The 23715-nt window shown below is 35.9% G+C and overlaps 3 protein-coding genes across 3 annotated transcripts; 2 read left to right on the top strand and 1 right to left on the bottom strand.

The window, feature by feature from the left end:
- The first annotated feature begins 715 nt into the window (after positions 1 to 715).
- Positions 716 to 8496, top strand: LOTGIDRAFT_150028 (hypothetical protein). Its single transcript, XM_009054534.1, has 13 exons — positions 716 to 830; positions 2063 to 2260; positions 2829 to 3011; positions 3300 to 3325; positions 3507 to 3604; positions 3915 to 3983; positions 4217 to 4331; positions 4670 to 4777; positions 5694 to 5822; positions 6183 to 6254; positions 6581 to 6718; positions 7144 to 8208; positions 8241 to 8496. Exons 1-12 carry the CDS (start codon positions 731 to 733, stop codon positions 7228 to 7230), a joined length of 1323 nt encoding a protein of 440 aa, XP_009052782.1. The 5' UTR covers positions 716 to 730; the 3' UTR covers positions 7231 to 8208; positions 8241 to 8496.
- Positions 8497 to 10017: 1521 nt separating this feature from the next.
- Positions 10018 to 15773, top strand: LOTGIDRAFT_159825 (hypothetical protein). Its single transcript, XM_009054533.1, has 11 exons — positions 10018 to 10076; positions 10440 to 10632; positions 11084 to 11347; positions 11838 to 12036; positions 12288 to 12426; positions 12836 to 12950; positions 13204 to 13371; positions 13700 to 13759; positions 14163 to 14401; positions 14905 to 15128; positions 15537 to 15773. Exons 2-11 carry the CDS (start codon positions 10455 to 10457, stop codon positions 15685 to 15687), a joined length of 1737 nt encoding a protein of 578 aa, XP_009052781.1. The 5' UTR covers positions 10018 to 10076; positions 10440 to 10454; the 3' UTR covers positions 15688 to 15773.
- Positions 15774 to 16499: 726 nt separating this feature from the next.
- On the bottom strand, positions 16500 to 21833 carry LOTGIDRAFT_159824 (hypothetical protein; the record flags this gene model as incomplete). The annotated part of the gene is made up of 10 exons (XM_009054532.1): positions 16500 to 16653; positions 17026 to 17252; positions 17472 to 17716; positions 18032 to 18091; positions 18525 to 18692; positions 19188 to 19302; positions 19780 to 19918; positions 20337 to 20532; positions 20993 to 21256; positions 21656 to 21833. The coding sequence occupies 10 exons, from the start codon at positions 21831 to 21833 to the stop codon at positions 16500 to 16502; spliced, it is 1746 nt and encodes a 581-aa protein (XP_009052780.1).
- Between the last annotated feature and the right edge of the window lie 1882 nt (positions 21834 to 23715).

The raw sequence follows: 23715 nt of genomic DNA, 5'->3' as shown, positions 1-23715 counted from the left end.
TAGGCAGATTACAGATATTGATCTAGCCTTGATTTACAAGGCGTAATTTGATAATTTGATACGTCTTAATTGACGGCAATATAAACATATCAGATCCCGAAATTCCCCCCCCCCCCCCCACAAAAAAACAGTTTTCATTGAAAAATGGTATAAATGCGCCAGCAAACCAATTTAGTATATTATCTGCGTTTTATGCAAAGGACTGTAGTTTAATCGAACATGGTGCTGGAGCCCAATTACGTCATTTGCATAATTATGTGACGTCGATTACGAAATGAAATTTCACCAACATGATAACTTATACTTTTCACTTCTGAATGTAAATCTAAAGGAATTTGTTGCATGCATGAAGCTGTAGAATTCCAGGAGTGCAAGACAACTCGGACCACAAACAATTAAACCAAAAACATAGTTTTAAAGAAAGCTTGGACCATTTTTCATAAGATTGGGAGCAACTTTTGACATCACAGTCAGACCTGTGTTCTGTTCTTTACTATTTTACTATTTATACACACTTGATACGAACAAAACTCTTGAAATTCTATGTATTTGCAAAGTTGTGGAACTTTTTTTTAATATTCGCTTATCAGTTACCTCCCCTGACTTAAAACTTGAAAATGGACTAGTCTAAAAAAAAAACTTTACCCCTTTATCATAATGGACTGACGTTGTCTATATTTAGATCAATCACTACTCGTATCACGTGAGATACAAAATGGCGAAGACGAAAATGGAGTTGGCTTTGTTTTCTCTGTTAATTTTGATAAATTTGACCAATTCAAAGAAAATTGGTGTTTTTGAACCCCAGCAAGTTCACATCGCTTTAGGAGGTAAGCATCTAAGGTGTTTATTCGATAGTTTTCATTTAAACTAAAGACAGAGAATGGATAAATAGATCTAGATCAAGTAATGATTTACATAACAAGAGTTGCCCTATTTTTTTTTTTTATAATTATGCGTTTTCCTTTCTTGTTTGGTTGATTTATAGTATGGCCTGAAGGCATTTGAGAAGTTGCCTTGCATTTTATTTTAGGACTGGGCAATATTGGTTTAAATTGATATCGCAATATTTCTAAAGAAACTGAACTCAGAACTGTTTAAAGATTGCACGTTCACTTATTTTCATTTCTGAATAGAAAGAAGAGGTGTTCTTATGACTAACATAGAAAAATATCAGTTTGTTTCACATGTCCATAGTTAAATTAGAATAGAAATACCAGCAGAATTCCAATGATCGTCCGATAAAGAAAGGTCAAAATGTATTATATATAAAAGTATATCATAATGATATGATTAAGAATACATGATAATTTATTAGACACACCAATTAATCAAATAGTTTGTTTAATTTGACTCTAAAAAACAAGGAAACCCATCTTTAAGGCCTTCTTTCAGATTAAACAACATGACTCAATTTCCCATTTCGAATGAAGGTGTGATTTACCTATTAGTTGTAATGAATATTAATAGCCCTTCTCTTAGCCTCTCATAGTTTCATACATTAGGGCTGAGTAATATTGATTTAAGTTGATATCACAATATTTCTAAAGAAACTGTAAAGCTTGTATTCAAATTCACTTATAATAGAAATGGACAAAATTTGATTGCTGTGCAGTTGCTGAAAAATTATAACCCTGAAAGTTGAATATGTGATTTTTAGCATGTAGGCCTTATCACCCTGCATCTAGGCCGGATTTCAGCACGTTTTATTTTATCATTTAGGTTATCATATGGTTTAGATATATATTATCAATATATGACTTAATTAAACCTAAATTAGGTGGCTTATAAATACCAATTGGGTAATCAAAGGGGTGGAATCTCAAACGTACTGGTCCCCAAGATATGAGTTAACTTGAGATACTGGGTACACTCTTTTTTAAAGACTTTCTTTTGTTTTTGGTCCTTTGTAATATTCTGTTCAGAACACATATTTGAAGAAATTCTAATTTTTATCACAAGAAACAATGAGTAACATATCAAGGAAAAGATATAAGATACAATTTTATACATTCTCTAATTTGCATGTATTGATTCAAATTTGTTCTCATTCCATTTTCAGTAACAATAGACAAGATATCAGTAACCTGGAGCACGAGATATGATACTGTAGAATCTATAGTCGTTTATGGCATCGATAATCTGGAGTCTGGTAATGAAACCATCGGCACATCGTCCAAGTTTGTTGATGCCACTGGTAAAAACGTGCAATATTTACATCATGTGACTTTATCTGGTTTAAAACCTGCTACGAAATACAGTAAGTCAGATTTTTGTTTGATGGAAGCTTAAAGAATAGTTGGTATTGAGAGGGGGGGGGGGGGCATTATAGCAGTTGAAGCATCTTCATAGAAATTCATTTGTTTGGTTACTTCATCTGTTGACTTGATTAGGTCATCTTTCTTTATTATTTCATTAAACACAGCTGTAAATGGGTAGACTAATCTTAAGTATCGAATAGGTTTGGCCAAGGCAGTCAGACAGTATCCTCATCAATGTTTTATTCATGTACCAATCAGTTGTTACACCTTTATTACTGGGCTTTGCCTCAGTACAGTTTCAGCTTGTTTTTAAAGTATTGCAATGAAAGGCTTAAATACAGTAATTTTATCGATATATTCTACTGCTTGGTGAGAGTCCAATCTAGAGCAGAAAACTAGGACCTAACATTTAATTTCATTATGTCCTTTTCCAGTGTATGTTTGTGGTAGTATCCATGCGAATTTTCTCCATTGCACACAACTTGGTGTTATCTGCCCTTGTTTTTGTTATCATGAGCACAAAAGGAGGACCTAACATAAAACTCCCTTCCATTCTATTTTTTTCAGCGTATATTTGTGGTAGTAAGGGACAATGGAGTCCAGTTTATACTTTTACCACCATGAAAGCAGGCAATGATTGGTCTCCCAGATTTGTCTTCTATGGCGATCTGGGGTTTATTAACAGTCAGTCAGTACCCAGACTTGATAAAGATATTCAAAATGGAATGTATGATGTGGCACTACATGTTGGTAAGTATTATATAGGATCTTAGCTTTACCAGCTGACAGAGTTCTATGTCAGTATGCCATAGACCTTTTTTGTGATGTCACCATCTTGTCAACAAACGGTTAACAAAGTAGAAATTTAGTTGAATGTCTTTTCTTATTAGTATGTATTATTAGAAGAGTTATTTCAACTTTTTAACATATTGGTTCATGTATTTCAAACAAGAGTTATTGCCCTTTGTGAGAAAAACAAACTCTGAATGTGTCTAACTTTCTTATAGACTATAAGATATTTTCTATTATCTGTTTCAGGAGATTTCGCCTATAATTTAGATACAGTAAGTATATATTTTTTTGTCGCAAATATTTATACAAGCGTAAATCCAAAAATCCAAGCCACAGTTTTCACATTTATAGATGTGGGCATTGTTTAGTCAGTCTATAATATATTTGCTGTTTATGTATTTATTGATGTTATATTATACCTGATATAATGTTATTATATCTATCTATTTACAGTACAGTGGTACTACTGGAGATAATTTTATGAATATCATACAGCCAGTGGCAGCTAATCTTCCTTACATGACTTGTCCTGGTAATCATGAATTCGCCAAGTAAGTATGGAATTCACACGCATATTCATCCATATGGATTCATTAGAGGCTTTTGTTGCTCATTTGCCAATCTATTTGAAAACTACCTGTCCTGATGATGGCTATGTATCCAAAGAATGTGTCAGCAGCATAACATGATCTCTAGTTATTTAGAAGAGCTGTAGTGGCTTGCTGATGGAGATACATACTAGTTTTTCTGAAGTGATGGAAATACGTGCCATATGGTGATGATACCTTTTGAATATGTGACATGCTAAGATTTTGCTTCACTAGGACATGGAAAATCTGACTTTCACTAATTTTATTTCAGTAATTTTACTCAGTATAAAAGAAGGTTTTTTATGCCAGGAGATGAAAATGGAGACAGAATGTACTACAGGTAAAAAAGAGTTTTTATAAATAATTTCTAGACGTAATCAGGGATCTAGCTCTTTATGGGTGTCAGGGACCTTTTTTCACTTCTAATTGTTTGTATTAAGTATATTCAGATATAAAAGAACGGCAGGTGTCAGAAATGAAGAGATTAGATATACAAGAAATAGAAAACCCCTACAACGCCACAACCTTTCCCAATATTTTTGAATTATAGAGTTCTTTTTTCTTTTTTTTCAGTTTCAATGTAGGACCAATCCATATCATATCATTTAGTACAGAATATTTTTTTGATATCAATTATGGCATCATGCAGATTCCTCGAATGTTTGAATGGCTGAAAAACGATCTTAGGGTAGGTCAAAACTATCTTGAGCTCTCAATTATTACCAACTATCTTGGCCCTTGTTTCCTTGAAGTCTGTGTTTTGACGTGCATAATAGATCGAAAATATTTACTACTTATATCGGGAACAAAGGCTTGCTTAGTAGTAGGGATTGACAAGTGACACAGGTCCTACCATCTGAAATATTGGCACTGGCATTAGAATTTTTCTCATCTTGAGGATAATTCCAACCTATGCCAACTAATCCCCTAGCTGACGAAAATCCAACTCACTACAGACTGAACTATTCCACTGCCACAAAAGGTCAGTGGTCAAGTGGTTGCAGATTTGTATTTATATATTTCCAGAAAGCAACTATAAACCGTAATGAACAACCATGGATAGTAACAATGGCTCACAGACCTATGTATTGTTCTAATGATGATAGAGATGATTGTACACACCATGAGAGTCTGGTAAGTTGACAGTTTTATGCCAATATCTTTATAACTTATATTGAGTCACTATATTATATGATGATTGTACACACCATGAGAGTCTTGTAAGTTGACAGTTTTATGCCAATATCTTTATAACTTATATTGAGTCACTATATTATATGATGGCTGTACATACCATGAGAGTCTTGTAAGTTGACAGTTTTATGCCAATATCTTTATAACTTATATTGAGTCACTATATTATATGATGGCTGTACATACCATGAGAGTCTTGTAAGTTGACAGTTTTATGCCAATATCTTTATAACTTATATTGAGTCACTATATTATATGATGGCTGTACATACCATGAGAGTCTTGTAAGTTGACAGTTTTATGCCAATATCTTTATAACTTATATTGAGTCACTATATTATATGATGACTGTACATACCATGAGAGTCTTGTAAGTTGACAGTTTTATGCCAATATCTTTATAACTTATATTGAGTCACTATATTATATGATGGCTGGACACACCATGAGAGTCTTGTAAGTTGACAGTTTTATGCCAATATCTTTATAACTTATATTGAGTCACTATATTATATGATGACTGTACATACCATGAGAGTCTGGTGACAGTTGACAGTAAATATATATTCGTATGCCATATTGTTGGCGTCTATGTCCATTTATATTTCCCCCATATAGTCTTGAGCACATACAGTTTTTATCAATTTTAATGAAAAATATATATCTGTATACATGTACATAATCATTAAGTGAAGATCAAGTTTGAATTTTCTTTCCGAATGACCTTGATCTGTCTATTGACTGAACTTTTTGACAAAATGATTGCAGTTATTTCCCTTGAATGATTATTGTTTATTATTGTATCATTGTATTGAGTGAAAATGCTGACATTATAAGCATCAGTCTATTGTTTCAGGTTCGAGTTGGTGTACCTATCCTACATATATTTGGTTTAGAAGATTTATTCAATGAGTATGGTGTTGATTTGATGCTGTGGGCTCATGAACATTCCTATGAAAGATTGTGGCCTATCTATAATCGAGAGGTATGTATGCTGCCATCTTGATTTACTTATGTTTGGCAAGTCAGCTACATGACTATCAAGATTCCTGTAATTGATTTAGCTGGATTACATAGAGAGATTATCTCTTTAGTGGAAAAATGTCTCAACACATTGTTATTAGTTTTATCTGACATGGAGAGTATGAAGTTAACATTATATGATGTAAGTTGGTAACAACCCAGACTACTCATCTATCAGTTATGTTACTGGTGGTACTTGCTCCTTATAAAATGTTGGCAATCAAAGTAAGCTTATATAATTTGAAGTAATAGTTTTTCATCCATGAAAGATACTAGACTCAATATATATTTGAGTAGATGTATTTATATTGTTGTATTGTAGGTGTATAATGGAAGTCGACAGTATCCATACACTAACCCAGGAGCACCTGTACATATTATCACAGGCTCAGCTGTAAGTTATATAACTATATTCAGTATAATAATTATTTTAAAGGGACATACATGATTGATTGGTATTTAGATGACTTTATCCTTTTAAAGTATCAAGATCTGTTTAAAAAAAAGAAGCTAAGCTATTTTTAGGATAATTGTTTGAATTTTTAAGAGTTTTTACTCGCCAAATACAATAACATTATTTGTTTATTCCCATTATTTGTAAGTTTTTGGGTGAAAAAGTCTTAATTTTCTCTAGAATGTTATATTAGGATCCACAATTTTAAAGGATTTTTTCAAAATCAATTGTCTGAAAGTATCTTATACAATCTTGTTGTATTTTAGGGATGTCAAGAGAACATTGATCCGTTTGACAAAGATCGGCCATATTGGTCCGCTAAACGTATTCCAGACTACGGTTATACCAGGATGGCTGTTATTAATCGAACACATCTCTATATGGAACAGGTGTCAGATAGTAAGGTAGGTCTGAGGCTATGAATAGTAAAGGACATGCAATGGTCACCAAAAAATAATCATAACTTTGATTTAAAGTTCCCATTTAGTTATCACATGAAAGTGTTTACTTTGATCTTTTTTGTTATGCGCTAGGACGTTTTGCAGAAGGTGTAAAAATGCTGACCTTGAATTGAAAACAAGCACCTTTAAAAAGTAATGTGCCTAAGTGTGAAAATAAGCAAAATATGTATTTATTGAGGGTTGTGTGATAAATTCCATGCTGGATTAAATATTTCGTTATAAATTAAATCTGGCAACTCATGAAGTTTATGTGCGATAAGCACTCGTTAAAGGTTTTCTATGAAATGTGAATTTCAGAAGATCTAATTACTTGAAGATAGTACATATTTGTCATTTTTACTGTATGATATTATAATTGATATTTGTAGGGTGGTAGTGTCGCTGATCAGATGTGGTTGATAAAAGAAAAACATGGACCTTATCCAACCGCTATGAAATTTAGACAAGTTCCCTAAATCAAACTTCAACTTGTCATTCCACGTGCGTTACTGTGATTTTAAAAACATTTAAAAGAATAACAAGCCTAATGAAAATTCTGTTTCTTATCATTTATTTTAACTCTTCATTTTAAAAGTATCAATTGGGTATATGGGTGATGGATTAGCCTAGGCTGTCACTTGTTTTAGAAATCTGGCTCATATTCTTGTAGAATTTTATGTGTAAAGTACTAATGAATAATACTGTTAAAACCTTGGAGGCTTATTGCCACTGTATGTTACTGCGAATTGAAAAATATTCTTTGTAGCATAGTCCAAAGTAATTTTATTTAATGTAGGGCCCTGGTTTTAAAAAGCTAAACTTGATTAGGCTTGTTATTTCTATATTTTATATCTTTGTATATACTAATGTATGAGAATGGATTTTTACTAACTGTTAATTTTCATTATATCTTCAATTTTAATAAAGGAAACAGCACATTTGTTGAATTTTATCAGATTTGTTGCACATTGTATTATTTTAAGATTATTTTTGAATGGAAGGTTGAAATTATCAGGGACTTGTTATAATATCTTAAATAAATAACTTTGAGACTTGTGATTGGTCATATTTTCAGGGGTCAGCTGTCTGGACCAATCAGCTCTCTTACAATTTCTTTGATATGATTTTTCAAAGTTTTAAAGGGATCTATTCTTCTATTCATTCAGTTTATTTATAGAGCTCAAAATGAGCTGATTATACACTTTTTAATTTAGGTTTCGTTCGTGGTTAATTTTTTTTTATGTTTCTTGCCATATTAGTTGAAAATCAGAACTTCTCGGCTTCTGAAAAAAAACTCTAGCCAAGTCTTATGAATAACTAGTAATTATTATATAGATTAGTTCTAAATAGATTGGCTCTAGGATGTCCTAGAATCAATGTTAGAAGATAAGAACCTAGGGCATCCTAGCGCCAAGATAGTTTCTAGAAAACGTGGTCAGGTATAAGGTCAACAAGTTACAAACGTGGTCAGGTATAAGGTCAACAAGTTACAGATATAGAGTCATTTAGGGAACTGGTATAAGGGTATCTTTTTGAGATTATTACTTTCAACAATAATAAATAATGATAAAAACAACCAATTTATCCAAAATTTGAAATTGTGACAGTGTCCTCATCTGAAACTTTCTTAAAACTGCAAAACCATGATTTTTGTATGAAACCTATTTTTACTTTTATAATTATCATAAATTTGTAATTTTGTGTTCATATGATTTTCATGTTATTAATAAACGTTACTATTGAAATATAACTTGTAATTGATGTAGAAAGAGGTACTTTATCACACGTTCCTGTTCCGTGTTACATGGTGAGAGCACAGCCTTATAAGGGCATTGCCTGTAAGTCCTGATTCAGTGGACTCAAGGGTCGTGGGATGGGGGTGCTCGACGGTTATTGTCCATATCCAAAAGCGTTACCAATTTTTCTCCCATTTTCATAGGGATATCTTTCTATTTAGGCCTAGGACTATATCTATTTAGAGCTGATGTATCTTGTATCAATCTATATGTAAGACAGTAATAGTAGTGTAACATGTTATTATTTGGAGAAGATATGTAGATTATAAATGTACTATAGGCCACCCTTTCCTTTCCCCTATCGATATTATCTAATCCTTTCTATTGTGACTATATACAACAGATATACTCCGTCAAACTACCAATCTGATTTCTAGACTCGGAATCGGGCATGCTGCTGTTCCTGTGTTCGTCAGCTTCGAAAGGAAGAGCCCAAAATTTCAAGAGAAGCCCAAATGCAGTCTAGTGGCAAATACGTGATCAAAACGATGAACCTAGTCGACAGTCAAATTATGGTGTGCATGCAACAGGACGTCCGGTGTACCTCTAGGACGACTGCTTTTAGGCAGTACCAGTATTCCGGGATTGAAACAGTTAATATCACAAAATGAAAACAAGAACTCTATACGAACGCAACGTTCAAAATATGTTTCATGGAAGAGGTCCTTTAAACCTGTGGCTCACCCACTCCCTGTCCGAATGATAAGACCAGAGTCCACACCCTTCAAAAGTTAATACATTATCTTGTTGATATACAGCCCCTATTTTACGAGCTAGTACGAGTTGAATACAGACCTTACCACTGGATATCAACCACTTGCAGTACCGGCTCTCTCCTTTATTTATGATATCATGCACTTATCTTAAGGACTTTAAAGGTGACATGTCAGATAGAAAAAGGTGCAAATTTACAAATTTTGCTTAAATTCGCCTATTAGATGCGATACGATGCACAATAACAAGGATCGTGAGTCCTTTCCGGAAACTTACCCCTGAACTAGCAGATTGATTATCAAGAGTGGTTGACGAACTGAAATTTTGGAGAAGAAGTCTTTCTAACTTAGTCTATAATGAATGATCAGGGAACGAAGTTATTTTGAAAAGTCATGGCACTATCAGTAAGCCGTTGATGTTCTGTAATTACAATAACCACAAACGTCGGACGGGAAACTAAAGTGGCGTAAGCAAAAGCTTCCAATGTCCCAGATATACATACAAGAGCTAGGATAAAACAGAATGATGTAAAGCTATAAGTGTGCTAGATACACATTCATTTAGAAAACCTCTAGATGAAGACAAGAATCCCTTTAAAGTATAAACGTATTAAGATACAAATGGAAACCTTCTTTAACTTAAAACCGAAAAAAGAACACCCCAGCCTTTGAAAAGAGAAGATTTACAATAGCCATGTTGACAAATCAGTATATTATAAAGTTACATTCCTGAGTTGCTCGATTCTTATCAGACCTCAGAAATTAAACTGGGTTAGAATAGGGATTGACACTGTTTCTAGTCGCAGCTTCTAGGTAAGTCGCTTCTTCTTACTATTGCCTCCTTCCAATTCAGGCCTTCTTCGTTCATACTCCAAACAACAGCCTTGCGTTCATTGTTCACAGATTATAGATTAGCATTGCCAAAAAACACGAATGTCGAGTTGACTTGACACTACAAACACTTTGAGATTAGGAGGCAGAATCCACTGATATGAGAAGGGGCTACATCACAATCTGACTAAGCAGAATAGTCAAGTAATAGAAATGTAAGAATGGTTGATGGAACTTTTGATGTTTTAAAACGCATTCTACCTTCATGATGCTATACACATTGTGAACCAACAGCTCTTACTTCAGTTTTTAGGCACCTTATGTTAAACATTATTTTTCTTGCAGGTGTAGTTTGGTACAATGATTAGATTGAGTGTAAGTAGTATCCTGTTCCTACTGGCCACCGTCAATTGTGATGTGGTCCTAGAGGAAAGAGGATACCTTCAACTACCAAACCGAGAAAACAACCTGGTGTTCGACAGTGGAACAGCTAAAGAAAGCGCCATTGACACCACAAGACGGATCTTGTATGTTATTGGTGAGCGATTTTCTCTTGTTGATGATGGCAATGTAAATTGTCCAAAGGTCATGAACCTTGCAAGTCAGCACATTGCTGTCTTGGTGTAATTCTGAATGCAGCTTTCCTAAGGATGAAGGATGTTAATTGTCGAAGGTTCGCTATATTGCTGTCTATACATAATTTTGTGTGTAACTCACTGATAATGCAATTGTGAATTGTCGAATTGCTGTGATTTTTCATGATTGATATCTTCTTCTACTTAGCTCCCTTTCCTGTCTGACTATAAAATCGCCTTGTAAACAACGACTTTCTCTCTGAAGATGGATTGGAACACCGCCATTTTCCCTTAAGCAACCAGTTTCGTGTATCGTATTTCGAGAACTAAAACGTGTTATACATCCAACTTTTCTGCTCTTATTTAGGCCTTCTATCGAGAGTCGAAGTAATATTCTTCTTTTTCACTTTTCAGGGGAACAAACTGCAATGATGCATGTGATAGATTTAAGTAACGTGGACACCTTGAATACTATTTTAACCTATAACTTTAACCTGGCTACTGAAGGCAAACCTCTAGATGTAGAATATTGTTCCTCCGCCCTGGGGTCGTATGTTGCTGTATCGTTTGAAAGTACCCAGCATCCACAGGCTGAAGGGCATATCATCCTTTACAGACCCGTCACTGTTGGACAACCTTCACTCGCTCCGATCAACCCTGCTGATCCTTCAATCACAGGTTAGTGGAACTAAATGTATATTTTATCTTCAAAGGCTTCGGTATATTCAAGTTTATCCTTGCTAAATGCACCTCAATATTTTACATTAGTAACTGGATTCAATTTAAGTCCTTATTATCCTCATTATTGTGTGCTGTTAGTCAATTTGAACTACAAAATTCCACTCAGGGAAATTCAGATAAATGTATCTTCGATAACAATATTTGGAATCAAACTTTAACCTTGTTAATGATTCAGTTTAAACCCTTTGGACTAAAAATTCCCAAACGTCATCTTTTGGTACCCACATCCAACTAGTCCACAAAATCCTTGGTCTCAGTTAAAGCTTTAATGTAAAACAGTTCAAGTGAATACAATAAGAGTCAATGAAATTACCAAAAATACATAAAATTTTTGAAATAACATTTCATCAGCTTCTCAGGAGCCTTCTATGGTTTCTATGGGAACCGAGGGGCGCTAATAGATAAATCCATGCATTTCGTTTTTCAGTCGGACCCCATCCAGATAACATCAAATTCACGTCGGATTGTTCCAAACTGGTTGTGTCCAATGAGGGCATACCCGGAACAGTGGAGAATAACTTTGTGGATCCCCCAGGATCTGTTGACGTCGTGGTGATTACGTCACCAACTTCCAGCACCGTGGAAAGAGCTTCCTTCAGCTTCGTAGACGACACGGACAAGACACTGTAAATATATTTCATTTTAAGATGGGGGTGGGGGAGGTGGGAAAAAAAGCTCAGATATCACACCTATTACCACATACTTTTGCAAAGGTGACGTGCTATAAAGAAAATGGTGGTTTTAGGTTTTTACCCGGATTGGGCATTTCTATCTATGTTCTTTCTTAACTACCAGAGTCCAATCTAGAACAGACAAGTAGGACGTAAAACTCGATTTCATTTTAATTTTGTGTTTTTAAGACATTCCTCTATTTCAGAGAGTTGTTGAATGCTGGAGTAAGATGGATGGTGAGAGCTAACTTTGATACCAACGAAATCAATCCCTTCTCTAATAATATAGAACCAGAATATATCGCCATCTCACCTAATGATGCTTACGCTTACGTTACACTTCAGGTACATATAGATAGACTAATTCAACTCATCGGTTATAGAATCTTTTTGGTAGCCTATTTATCTAATCAGCATATACTTCATTGTTAAAAATACTGCCTTTGTGCCAAGTGTACAATCTGTTGGCATGGGGGACAAGATATTTGCGCCAGCGATGTATCCTGAATTCTGATGGTGATTTCCCGACCGTTGGAAACTGGAAAAAACAGTTGAAAATCTTTCAACTTCTCCTCATAGCTTTGAAACCTAAAACTCAACTTTATATCTGAAAACAGAACAGAAAGCTCGAAACGAAACAAAATCAAAAGATCTGCACTTCAATTAGATTGAAGATTAGCCTTTGAATTTTCTGTGTTTTTCGTTTCCATCTGTAGAATCCCTGTTTATTTCTTTGACTTATTTCTCATTCCAGGAAAATAACGCCATTGCCCAGATCAGCTTGGAATCTTACACCGTTGCCAATATTTACCCACTCGGTTCCAAGGAATGGAAATACAGTACACTAGATGCTAGCGACATGGATTCAGGTAAGTCAATTCTCTCAGCCAAGAAATGAGCTCTTATCAACTGGTCGATTCATCTGCAAATCGTTACCTAGATTCCTACAAATATCTATGATAAGATTTTTGGCCACTAGCTAGCTGGTAGGATCATCCGAATTTCACTCGTAATAGCGTTAAGTAATGTTTTACCACTTATCCGTACCAGTTATTCCAGTCGACCAAGCTGGTAAATCAATACAAATGATTATTTTTTTTATTTTATTTTATTTTATTATAGGAAAGTACCTGAAGAAACACGACATCTCCAGTTTTTACCAACCAGATAAAATCGCTTTCTTTGAATGGAAGGAGAAATTGTATTTAATTACTGCTGATGAAGGCAAACAGTTCAATATTCCTGTTTACTTTTACACTGATTCTATGTTAGCCAGGAACCTACATGCAAGTAAGTCTTTTATCATTTCGAGGGACATTCTGAATAATCTGATTCTAGGATGGGAAAGATAGGTACTAAAACTAAAGGAATTGTTGACCAAAATCTGAAGAAATGTACCCTGAGACTTATCTGAAAGTTAAATTATTATACCTTGTCGATTTTTAAAGCGTCATTCACAATTCTTCTTCACCATAAATAATATATCCTATGCTGCATCAACGGATAAGGGACTTATCTTATGAGTGGGCTGTGAAATTTCGAAAATAAATCCTCTTGGTATTGTAATTTTCTTTGGCACGGCACCACATGTATATTCCCTGTTCTCGGTAAATTTCAGACGGCGATTTCCTCGTAGATCCTGCCTTAGCCGCTGAACTTGCCAACGATACAGAATTAGGTAAGTAATTTCATTAAAATTCAGTGCCAATTATTATTTAGCATGAAATTTAAGAAAATCAGAGGTCTCCGGACAAAATGTGATAATTCACAGAGTATCTCATTTGCATAAAATAATGTTTGTTTGAATGGTATTATGACCTTCAAGAAAGCTCCGTTCACCCTTCTGGACATCTTCACAGTGTCAAACTATTACGAACTCTGTTATGTAAATGTCATTCGTTCTATGTATCCACCATTCTTTGGGGTTTTTTTTTTTTTTTTTTTTTTAGCTCAAATGACCACCTTACTTGACTTTTAGAGGGTACACATGGCCAGTAAAATATTTTTATTGGTGCATTTTTCTTTTGGAGAGACCACATAGTTAATAATTTTTTTTTCATTTTTTAATCGTTGTGTTGCAGGTCGTTATTTTGTGAGTCAGTTTCACGATGGTCGAGTGTCTGGCAAGATCCGAACAGTTTATGGATTTGGTGGTCGAGGTTTCTCTGTGTTGAACCCCAGTACGATGACCAGGGAATGGGAGAGTGGAGATGAGATTGAGAAGTTTAATAGATTATTTTATCCAGACGTCTTCAATGGAGATTGTACCGATGAAAATTTAACTCCCTTCCAAGAAAAAGATAAATTATCCACCTCAACGGTATGGACAATAGTTTTGATGTACATGCTCATTGAGCAAGAAAATTGTTAACCGTAGTGGGAAGAGGGTCTTGTGGTTTTTGGCAACTTAGTTTGTCGCTAGCAATTCATAGCATGTTCATTGTTTTAAGACGGGACGAGACATCTGATGCAACTCAGCAACGTTATCCATCTATAATTGTTTTGGACACCGGGTTTCGTTTTGCGGTTAGGATCGTTAGTACTTGGTTTATTCATTTGTCAACTCGGCATCCCTTTCGGATCCATATTGCTCCATTGGTGATTTAGATAATATCGTGCTGAATTGTCATCTGATTTGAAGGTTAAGGGGTAAATTCCTCCTCAGAAATCTTGCTGATACCAAACAAACAAATTGTAAAAGTATACAACAATGTCGCCCCGCCCCCCACCACCCCAAAAAGCCAAAAAAAAAAAAATGCGCAATGCATACACAGATATGCATAGATATAAATCGGCCTGATAGTGATGTTGGTATATTTTCAGGGTCCGTCATTAAATGCTATCATTGATGGTGAATTTAACGGTAGAAAACTGATCGTGGTAGCCAGTGGAACCAATGGGTTAATCTATTTGTATGAGCTGTCAAGCACCGTAGCAAATGCTGAACTGATGTTCCAGAGCGTACATCGTCGTGGTGGTACCATCGATACCTGGGGTAGGCTTTACTCCTCGGGTAATATAGGAGATGCTGGTATTGAAGATATGTCGTAAGTTTTTTTTACTCATACTTACTGTTATTAAACTCGTGTCCGTGTTCTCTCAGTGAGTTAAACACATGGTAGCCCGTCTCCATTAGTCCACATGGTGCAGAAAAGTAGGACGCATAGCGTTAAAGATCTCAAATATTTTCTACTATCTCTAAGACAAACCACTAGCAGTAGCACACAGACTTTACGTTATGAATTACTCTGCTTAAATACACCTATTTCATTCTATGAACAGAGGTAGCATTTCCTTTTGCTTTGTCTGCATCATAATATTCGGTCTACCGCCCATTGGATAGAGTTATCTGGACACGATACATAAACATCGCACTGGATTTACACATCGTGTAATGTACAATGTCATTTCAAAAACTGTCAGCAATTGGTCATGAGTGTCAATTTATCTTTCAGGTGGATTCCAATAGAACACAGTCCAGTAGCCGGATCACCAGTCCTTGTTGTAGTCTCCAGTACGAGTGGCTCTGTATCCGCATATACCCTTACCGAGCGACAGTTTCCTCACGGCCAAAACGGAAACGGTGCCATCTGTCAGCAACCCTAAATTCACAGAATCAAATTTATGAAATGTAGATCTGAATTTATAAAATAAAAATATTTTTGTAATAAATAAACATTTCAGACACGGTCAGTTTGAGCCTTTATATTGTTCCAAGGTCATATAAACTGAGGGGTCATTCTTTAATTTACATGTAGCTGCTTAAAGCCGTTGAGTCCTCATCCATATATATCATCCACTTTATAAAAATAAAACGACGAGTCGACTGATAATAAAGGAAAAAATAAATCCCACGATAACGTGCAAACAGTAGGTAAAAAGTCGATACAATTAGAATAATTGTGGCTACATTTCGGGACTAATCCCTTTAAAAAGTCAGAAAGGTGTTATCTCTACGAAGAACGACAATACACTGACTTATTGAGTTTGAACTACACTATGGCGGGTGTCCCTCAAGGACCAGTCCTATTTGTGGAACGCCTGGTGCCAGTCTGTGATGGAGATTGTCAGAGAGAGAGAGAGAGAGAGAGAGAGAGAGAGAGAGAGTTCGCATAGTTCATTTACAAATCTCAGAAAGTCATTCTTCATTAGTTATCCAGCTTTGTCACATGTAGATGGATAAAGAACAAGTCATCTTTCTAGTCGACCCTGCTGCAAATCTAAAGAATAATTCTCCTTTTAAGCTACGAGTCTGGTTTTATAAGTAGTTATGTACATTACTATCTGTCCAAGCAACTAAATATAAACCTGATGCAATGTACTTGAAATTATGTTCTATCAGCTGATACTACGAAAATTGACGATTTGATTCAAAACTACTAGAAACATGATATATTTTTATTCTAGAATGTTCAAAATTATACAGTAGGTTGACAAATTCCGCCATTCCCGTTAACTCCCTTCGGGAACTGTTGATCTTTAAATGTATAGGCTGAAACCGAGCCGCTTTTAGAAGAGACTACTAGTAATACAGGTGAACCTGTCACTGGACTGTTTTCTTGTGGTATAAACCTGAAAACAAACATATCAGATACTTTTGTATACCGTTTCACGATATGGCAGCTCATCGTAGAGAGATCGGGTTATTTGCTTCCACTACGTTGTCATATTATGTGTCATGGACATGGATTTTCTTCTCAGTCTTGAGTTCTGAGATAAGTCCTCATTATTCCAGTCGATCCAGATGTATGTGGGTATATAATTAGTCCTCCAAGTTGGCCCAGCCGTACTTTAACGGACGAAGAGGATTCTAACGATGTCACAGATCCTATTTAGCCCCACCCTATCCTCTGCTTTCTGTTTTCACCGTGACCCCGATCTGAAGAACAGTTACTTCGTCCACTGAGACACGCCAACCCCCTCAACTACAAAATGAATACTTACGACAAATCCTCAATGCCCGCATCCCCAATAATCCCACTGGAGTAAAGCTTTCCCCACGTGTCAAGGGTGCTGCCTCGTCGATGGACGCTCTGGAATTCCATCTCGGCTCTGGAAGAAACTGGGTTCACCAGTTCATATACGTATAATATCCCATTGGTACCACTGCCAAATATCAGCAATTTTCTTCCAAGAAAATCGCCGTCTACTATAGCATTTAGAGAAGGTCCCTGAAAGAAAAGAAACAAAATGATCTCAAAGGATGGAAAAGGAAGAAACGACCAACTACAAGCTGGTCCTTGGCCCTACGTCTTAGAATTGGATTATCGGTATCCATGTAAACTGGGTCGATGGGAATATTGACAAAAGATGCTTAGTCAGGTTACATAATCTTGGCTCTATCAGCCTATAGAAAGAACATAAGATAACATCCCTTCAAAACCACATACCGTAAGAGTTGATCGAAAATCCATTTCCTGGAATGGAGCTAAATTAGCATCGGAACAGTCGCCATTGAAAACATTAGGATGGAAGAGTCGGCTGTATTTCTCGATCTCGTCTCCACTCTCATACTGGCGTATCATATTGTTAGCATCAAACACAGAGAATCCTCGACCACCGAATGTAAATACTCTGTTTATTTTACTGGAGCCTGTAGCTCGACCGTCGTGAAACTGACTGACAAAGAGCCGACCTGAATTATACAAAATCATTAGTCATAGTATAGTCAATTAATAGTCCAGTCACTTGTTCTTAACCAACTGTAGGTAAAGGCAAAGCTCGTACTTTCAGTGTGGTAAAAAGGGAGACGAATGCCTCTATTACACTAGGATTGCTGCTTACGATATCGAAGACCTTGTTTACCACTTGGTTCTTGATCAAGGTTTTGGGCTAGGGTGTTTCATTCTGCATTTCAATAAGACAAATATCAAAAATATTAGTTGAACTTCATAGCTATTTCGAGGGTTGAACCTGTCGATCTACATTCCTCATACATAAAAAATATTACCCAATTGGGCGTCATCAGCTAACTCGGCGTCTAATTCAGGATCTACGAGGAATTCGCCATCTGAAAAATCAAAATATGAGACGTTTATATCATACGTAACAATCGTGTCCTGCTGGAGTTCATATGGTTTGTGCACAATGGTAGATTTCTGTGCTCAAGTAAGCTTCCACTGTTGACAAGGACCACGAATACCAAAATGCGTCAAGCTAATACCAAAAAAATAGAGGTGACTGATTTTCCAAAGACCGTTTCTAGGAAACATCAGGTGAACGACCGAGTAGAGGCCACAAAAGTCATCCTTTCACTATGTAAAATGGTAAAAACTTTGATAGTGGAAACGCCACTGCCACAGTTACACAGATATACAAAATATTCTATATTGCATCCACAGTGGCTTTTCTACGGGAGGACAGAATTGAGATGAGGTAGCCCCCTGACACTTCCTAATGATTTATAGAAACGACACTATACACCAATTGGAGCTTATACTTACTGGTGTGGAGATTCTTTGCTCGATCAAAATCTGTGTAGAAATAAATAGGGACGGAAAACTCCTTTCCTTCATCGGCTGTTATTAAATATAGTCTGTTCTTCCATTCAAAGAAGGCGATTTTATCTGGTTGGTAAAAACTGGAGATGTTGTGTTTTTTTAATATTATACCTAAAATCAGATATCATCAAGGTATCATTTATAGATTAATTGTCAAAATACCAAAAATCTCAGGTCAGGAAACGGAATCCGAAAAATATAGTCTGATCACCAAGGGCGTTTCTAGAAAACGCTTAAAAAGGGCAAAACTGTGAGGTCCGAAGGGCCGAAGCCGTTTGAGTCAGGGGATACCAGAAGTCCCCAGAAGCTAATATATGTCAAATGGGCTGCTTTGGATTTTGATTATTTAGAGAGCTTAATTTTTACTCAAGGCCTGAGGGGGCATTGTCCAATGCCCCTCCCCCTAAATACGGCACTGCAGTTCATCAGTGTAAAACACAGTGTTGGAAACTCTCTCTCTCTCTGGCTAGTAGGACTTCCTGTAGGGATGACTTTATTAGTTGCCCGGGTTAATGCGGGTAATACTATACAATGTAAGCAACCGTTTTACACACAATCGTTTGGTATTTATCAAAGTAAATTACACTCTTAATACTCTTAACGCACCTGAATCTCCATCACTTCCGTCAAATGTGCTGTATCGCCATTCCTTTACCCCTAGTGGATATATCTGATTAACATAACCATTTTCTAAATCTATCTTGGCTATAGCATTATTTTCCTGAAAGAATAGGCTATAAGAATCACGAGTCCAGTAACGGGCATTGGGCATTACAATACTAAAAAAACAGGTGTTATGTCATGGTTGAAAAATATATACCATTGTGTAGCTTAAGCTAAAGTAGAATATATTTTATATTATTTATCAGTTCTCAATCTTGACAAACTCAGTCACGCTTAAAAGAAAGAAACAACTATATTTTATAAAGATAACAACTTAGGTTCACAGTTGAGGATCCTTTCCATGCACCAGTTGGATCTTGGCCAAACCTCTTGGCATTGATCTTTCCCGGATTAGCCAGATTACAGCTAGGTCGACTGGAATTATGTGTGGAGATGAATACGTGCTAGAGATTGTATAAAGAGTGTATCTTGCGTTGAGTGTACGATACAGCAAGAATATGGCATCTTAGGGCGCTTCACATAATCTTTATAAACGAATTCACGTTACTTTGCACGTGGATCCATTAATCATTACCTGAAGTGTAACGTAGGCGTAAGCATTATTAGGTGATATGGTAATATATTCTGGTTCTATATTATTAGAGAAGGGGTTGATAATATTGGTATTAGGTTCAGTTCGTAACATCCAGCGTACATGGTTGTTTAACAGGAAACTGAAACAAAATAAACAGTGGAAGTGTTTGCCGGAATAATTATAATATATCTATAATTGATGCTTCATTCTGACTAAATACCAGTTTCGTGTTTTCCAGTCTCATTTTTTCTGTGCACAGATGCGATACCCTCGTTGAAGAGTCTGGGTATCCTGCTACAGAGAAAACTGTCACAATCTGCTGAAAACGATGATGACCTATGTGGATGTTCACCCTTGTCAGGTCCCCGTTTCTAAAACTAGCTGTCCCGATGGTGATCCTGTTTCTTAAAACACGTGCTGCATTTGATGCTTTAGTCAATGAGACGTTTCTGCCTTATTGTTCAATAAATACATGTATCTTCCGAAAGGTGAACAGACATTGCTCTATTTGAACAAGCCTATGGGTTTATCACGTCCGAGAAACGGGTAGGACTTACCTTCTTTGAGGCTCTGTGTCGACTTCACTAAATGAAACAGTGCTGATAGGTGTATTGGCTACGGTAACACTGATAATAGAAACACTGCCTGGTGGATCGACAAATTTCCCGTCATATTCTCCTGGTATTCCTTCATTAGACACGATTAGCAGGGCACAATCACTGGTAAATTTGATATTCTCAGGGTGTGGACCCACTGTAAAGAATAAATTTCTTATTCTTATGAATTCACATGTTCTAATGTTCAGTCCCTTATATCTTATTGGACTTATTAATGAAACATATTTTCTTTTAACCACTATTGATATGGAGTTTTATGTCGATATGAGTTTTTGTATGCCATGTTTAATGCTTCACAGTCTATATAGTCCATATAGTCTACTCCTTTTCGTGGGATATTTAAAATGCGTTGTGGTGATCAGGGTGAGAGCTGTCACTAGGAATTATAGGGTCTAAAATTGTGGTAAAGCAATGTATCAAAAGCACAGGCACGGGTATGTATGCATAAACCCAGTGAGGGTGTATTGTTGACACTAATAGGCTTATCCTTGTGAGTTTTGGCAGAAGTAAAGCGTTTTCGTTTCTTTTTTAATTGGCACCAATAACAGCAGGTGACAATCTATCATCTGACTGGACCGCACTAGTCATTCACCTACCTGTTATTTGGGGGTCTGTAGGGTTCTTCTGTACCAGAACAGGGTTACCGACCGACACATGTTCATACAGAATCACGTGACCTTCAGCTTGTTCATACAGGGGACTAGAGAACGATATCGCCAGCACTGAACTAGTGGGCGTGGAGCAGAACTCAACGTCTAGAGGTTTGCCTTCAGTGGCGGGGTTGAAATTATGAGATAGTATTGTAGTTAGAGAGTCCACGTTGTTGACATTTATAACATGAAGCATGGCCGTATCGTGACCTGAAACAAAATCTTCCAGTTATATGTTATGGTACTAGATTATTTTCAGACCACAACAAAGATGTTTATTCAGATGGATGTTCATCCTCTTTGATGCTACAGTTTTGCCAAAGAAATTGTCATTATGCTGAAAACGATGCTGAATATTAATCTTGTTTCTTAAAACAACGAGGACTCCTCGATAAAGCTCATATGTATTACCAATTCGCCCCCAGTTGCTCATGTACTACCTTCCGACGAACATTTGATCTAGTCTAACTAAATCTAAGTCCAAACAATTGGTCGCATACGTTAATAGCCCGTCAATTTATTGACACTGGCCGTGATTTGAATCGCCAGTCCATTAGAGTCTATTAGAACAAAAAGTTAACAAAAAGAAAACATTTATGCAAAGCTTACCAACAACATAGAGCACCTTCCTCTGTACATCTACGGCGCTTTCACCAGCCGTCCCACTGTCAAACCTCAGAAAGTTGTTTCTATCAGGTAGTTGTAGGTACCCTCGTTCTTCCAGGACTACATCACAATACACTGATAGACTGAGGGCCAGAACACCTAATACCCCTTTCAACACCATCTTGGGAGCTCATCCACCGACTTCTGAAAGATCGGACAAGGTTCGTTTAAAGGGATAGATTCGCCATCCGTTTGACCAATCGTACTAAGCCTCAGAAACGACATTTTCTTTATTTTTCAAATTCAGTATTTTTGAAGGAATTGTGTGATTTTTGTATATTTCTAGTGCTTATGAAGACTATTTATATATAAGCCTATTCAATACCCAAATCAACTCCCGAAAATGGCCAATCTGTCCAAAAATACCAAGATTCCATCATATAGTACCAGCCCACCAATTCCATTACTGCAACCAAATTCTAGACTTTATTGCCCCTGCAGATATAGGCCCCTCCGAACAATCAATTATTCTGACTTTGGGGATAATATAATTATTTCATACTAACCTATCAAAAATCGCATTGTGTAAAATTTGGGTAATATCAACGATATGTAACTATCGCTTCCAGTTTTTCTTTGTTGGAACATTAACTTACAAAAAATAGTTTCATAAAATGGTTTCTTTGAAGAGACTATAACCAATGTTAATACAGACTCTATCAAATTTTAATCTGAAATTTCAGAAAATTGGTCGGTTTCTTATAATTTTCAGATGAGTTCTTCATGAAAAAAAAAAGAAGAGAAAGAAAATAAAACTTACTGTAAAAAAGGTTAACCAGAGATTGAACAAGTTGATTTTAAGTTAATCTGAAAACCCCGGGAGAGAAAGAAAGTAGGTGATCACACAGGAATGTTATCATTAAACTCACATTTTAAATCATTCTCAATGTCAACGCCCAACCATAAACTCAGCCCAAAACTGAACTTTACATCTTGAGTTCAATCGGATTTCAGTTTATATTTTGTATATTTTATTTAAGCAAGAGTTTTAATGTTTGAAATAATTGGGAAATTTGTTTAAGGGGGCGAGGGGAATCCAAATATAAGGCCTATAAGATCTGTTGAGTCTACAAAAAAAATCCCGTATAGGCTACTGAAGCTTCACAAATATTTCAAGCGATTGCTTTGGAAATATTAGCGTGGGGAATGTGGAATAGACTCATAATATCCCATTTGGCCACTATCACATCAAGTCATTGCCCTTGAATCGAATAATATAAGCCAGAGAAATAATTAATTGTGATCTAGAGCATATAAAAGTTATGGTTAATAAAATTGAGCAGGTGCTCCAAGGGAGGTAACTCTTATAAGCAGAACTCTTCAAATTGGAGGTAAATTTCAAACAAGCATGGCTGACAAACAACAAAAGAAACCCGACTTGGGTTTACTCGAAGAAGATGATGAATTTGAAGAATTTCCCGCTGAGGGTGAGAATTTTGAAAATACCATTAAAGAGATCAATATTTTTGCTTTTAAACGCTACCCTATATTTATGTTTTGTCAGTGTGAAATAAATCAAAATTTCTTAGTGAAAAGTCAGTGATATTTGAGAAAATGATTCATCAAAATTTTGTTTATTAAATGCTAATCACGAATAGCGTTCATAGCTCACCATCAAAGTTTGAGCCTTCAATTCCATGTGTGTCCACAATTATCCGCGTTTGAATGTTAAAATGACAACTCGTCAGTTTAAGATACTCTGTGATATATAGAAAAGACATATAAAGAAATAGTGAGTAATATTCTAAGTATGAGATATTTTTGAAGGAATTATGCCATTTTCGTACATTTCTAGTACTTCTGAAGACTATTTACATATTTTCGAGGCTCAAATCAAACCAAAATGGCCCACCTGTCCATTTAAAGCCTACTTTTTCAAACCATACCAAAGGCTAACTAGACCTATTTGTTGACAGCATTTGGAACCCCAGCATTATTGTATGAGAACTTTTATTAACGTCTTAATAAGTTATTGAATATTTCAGATTGGACAGGAGAAGAGG

This window comes from Lottia gigantea, assembly GCF_000327385.1.
Source record: "Lottia gigantea unplaced genomic scaffold LOTGIsca_22, whole genome shotgun sequence".
NCBI classification, from domain to species: Eukaryota; Metazoa; Mollusca; class Gastropoda; family Lottiidae; genus Lottia; species Lottia gigantea.
Note: the sequence above shows the minus strand (reverse complement) of the source record. Positions and strands in the feature narration are given on the sequence as shown.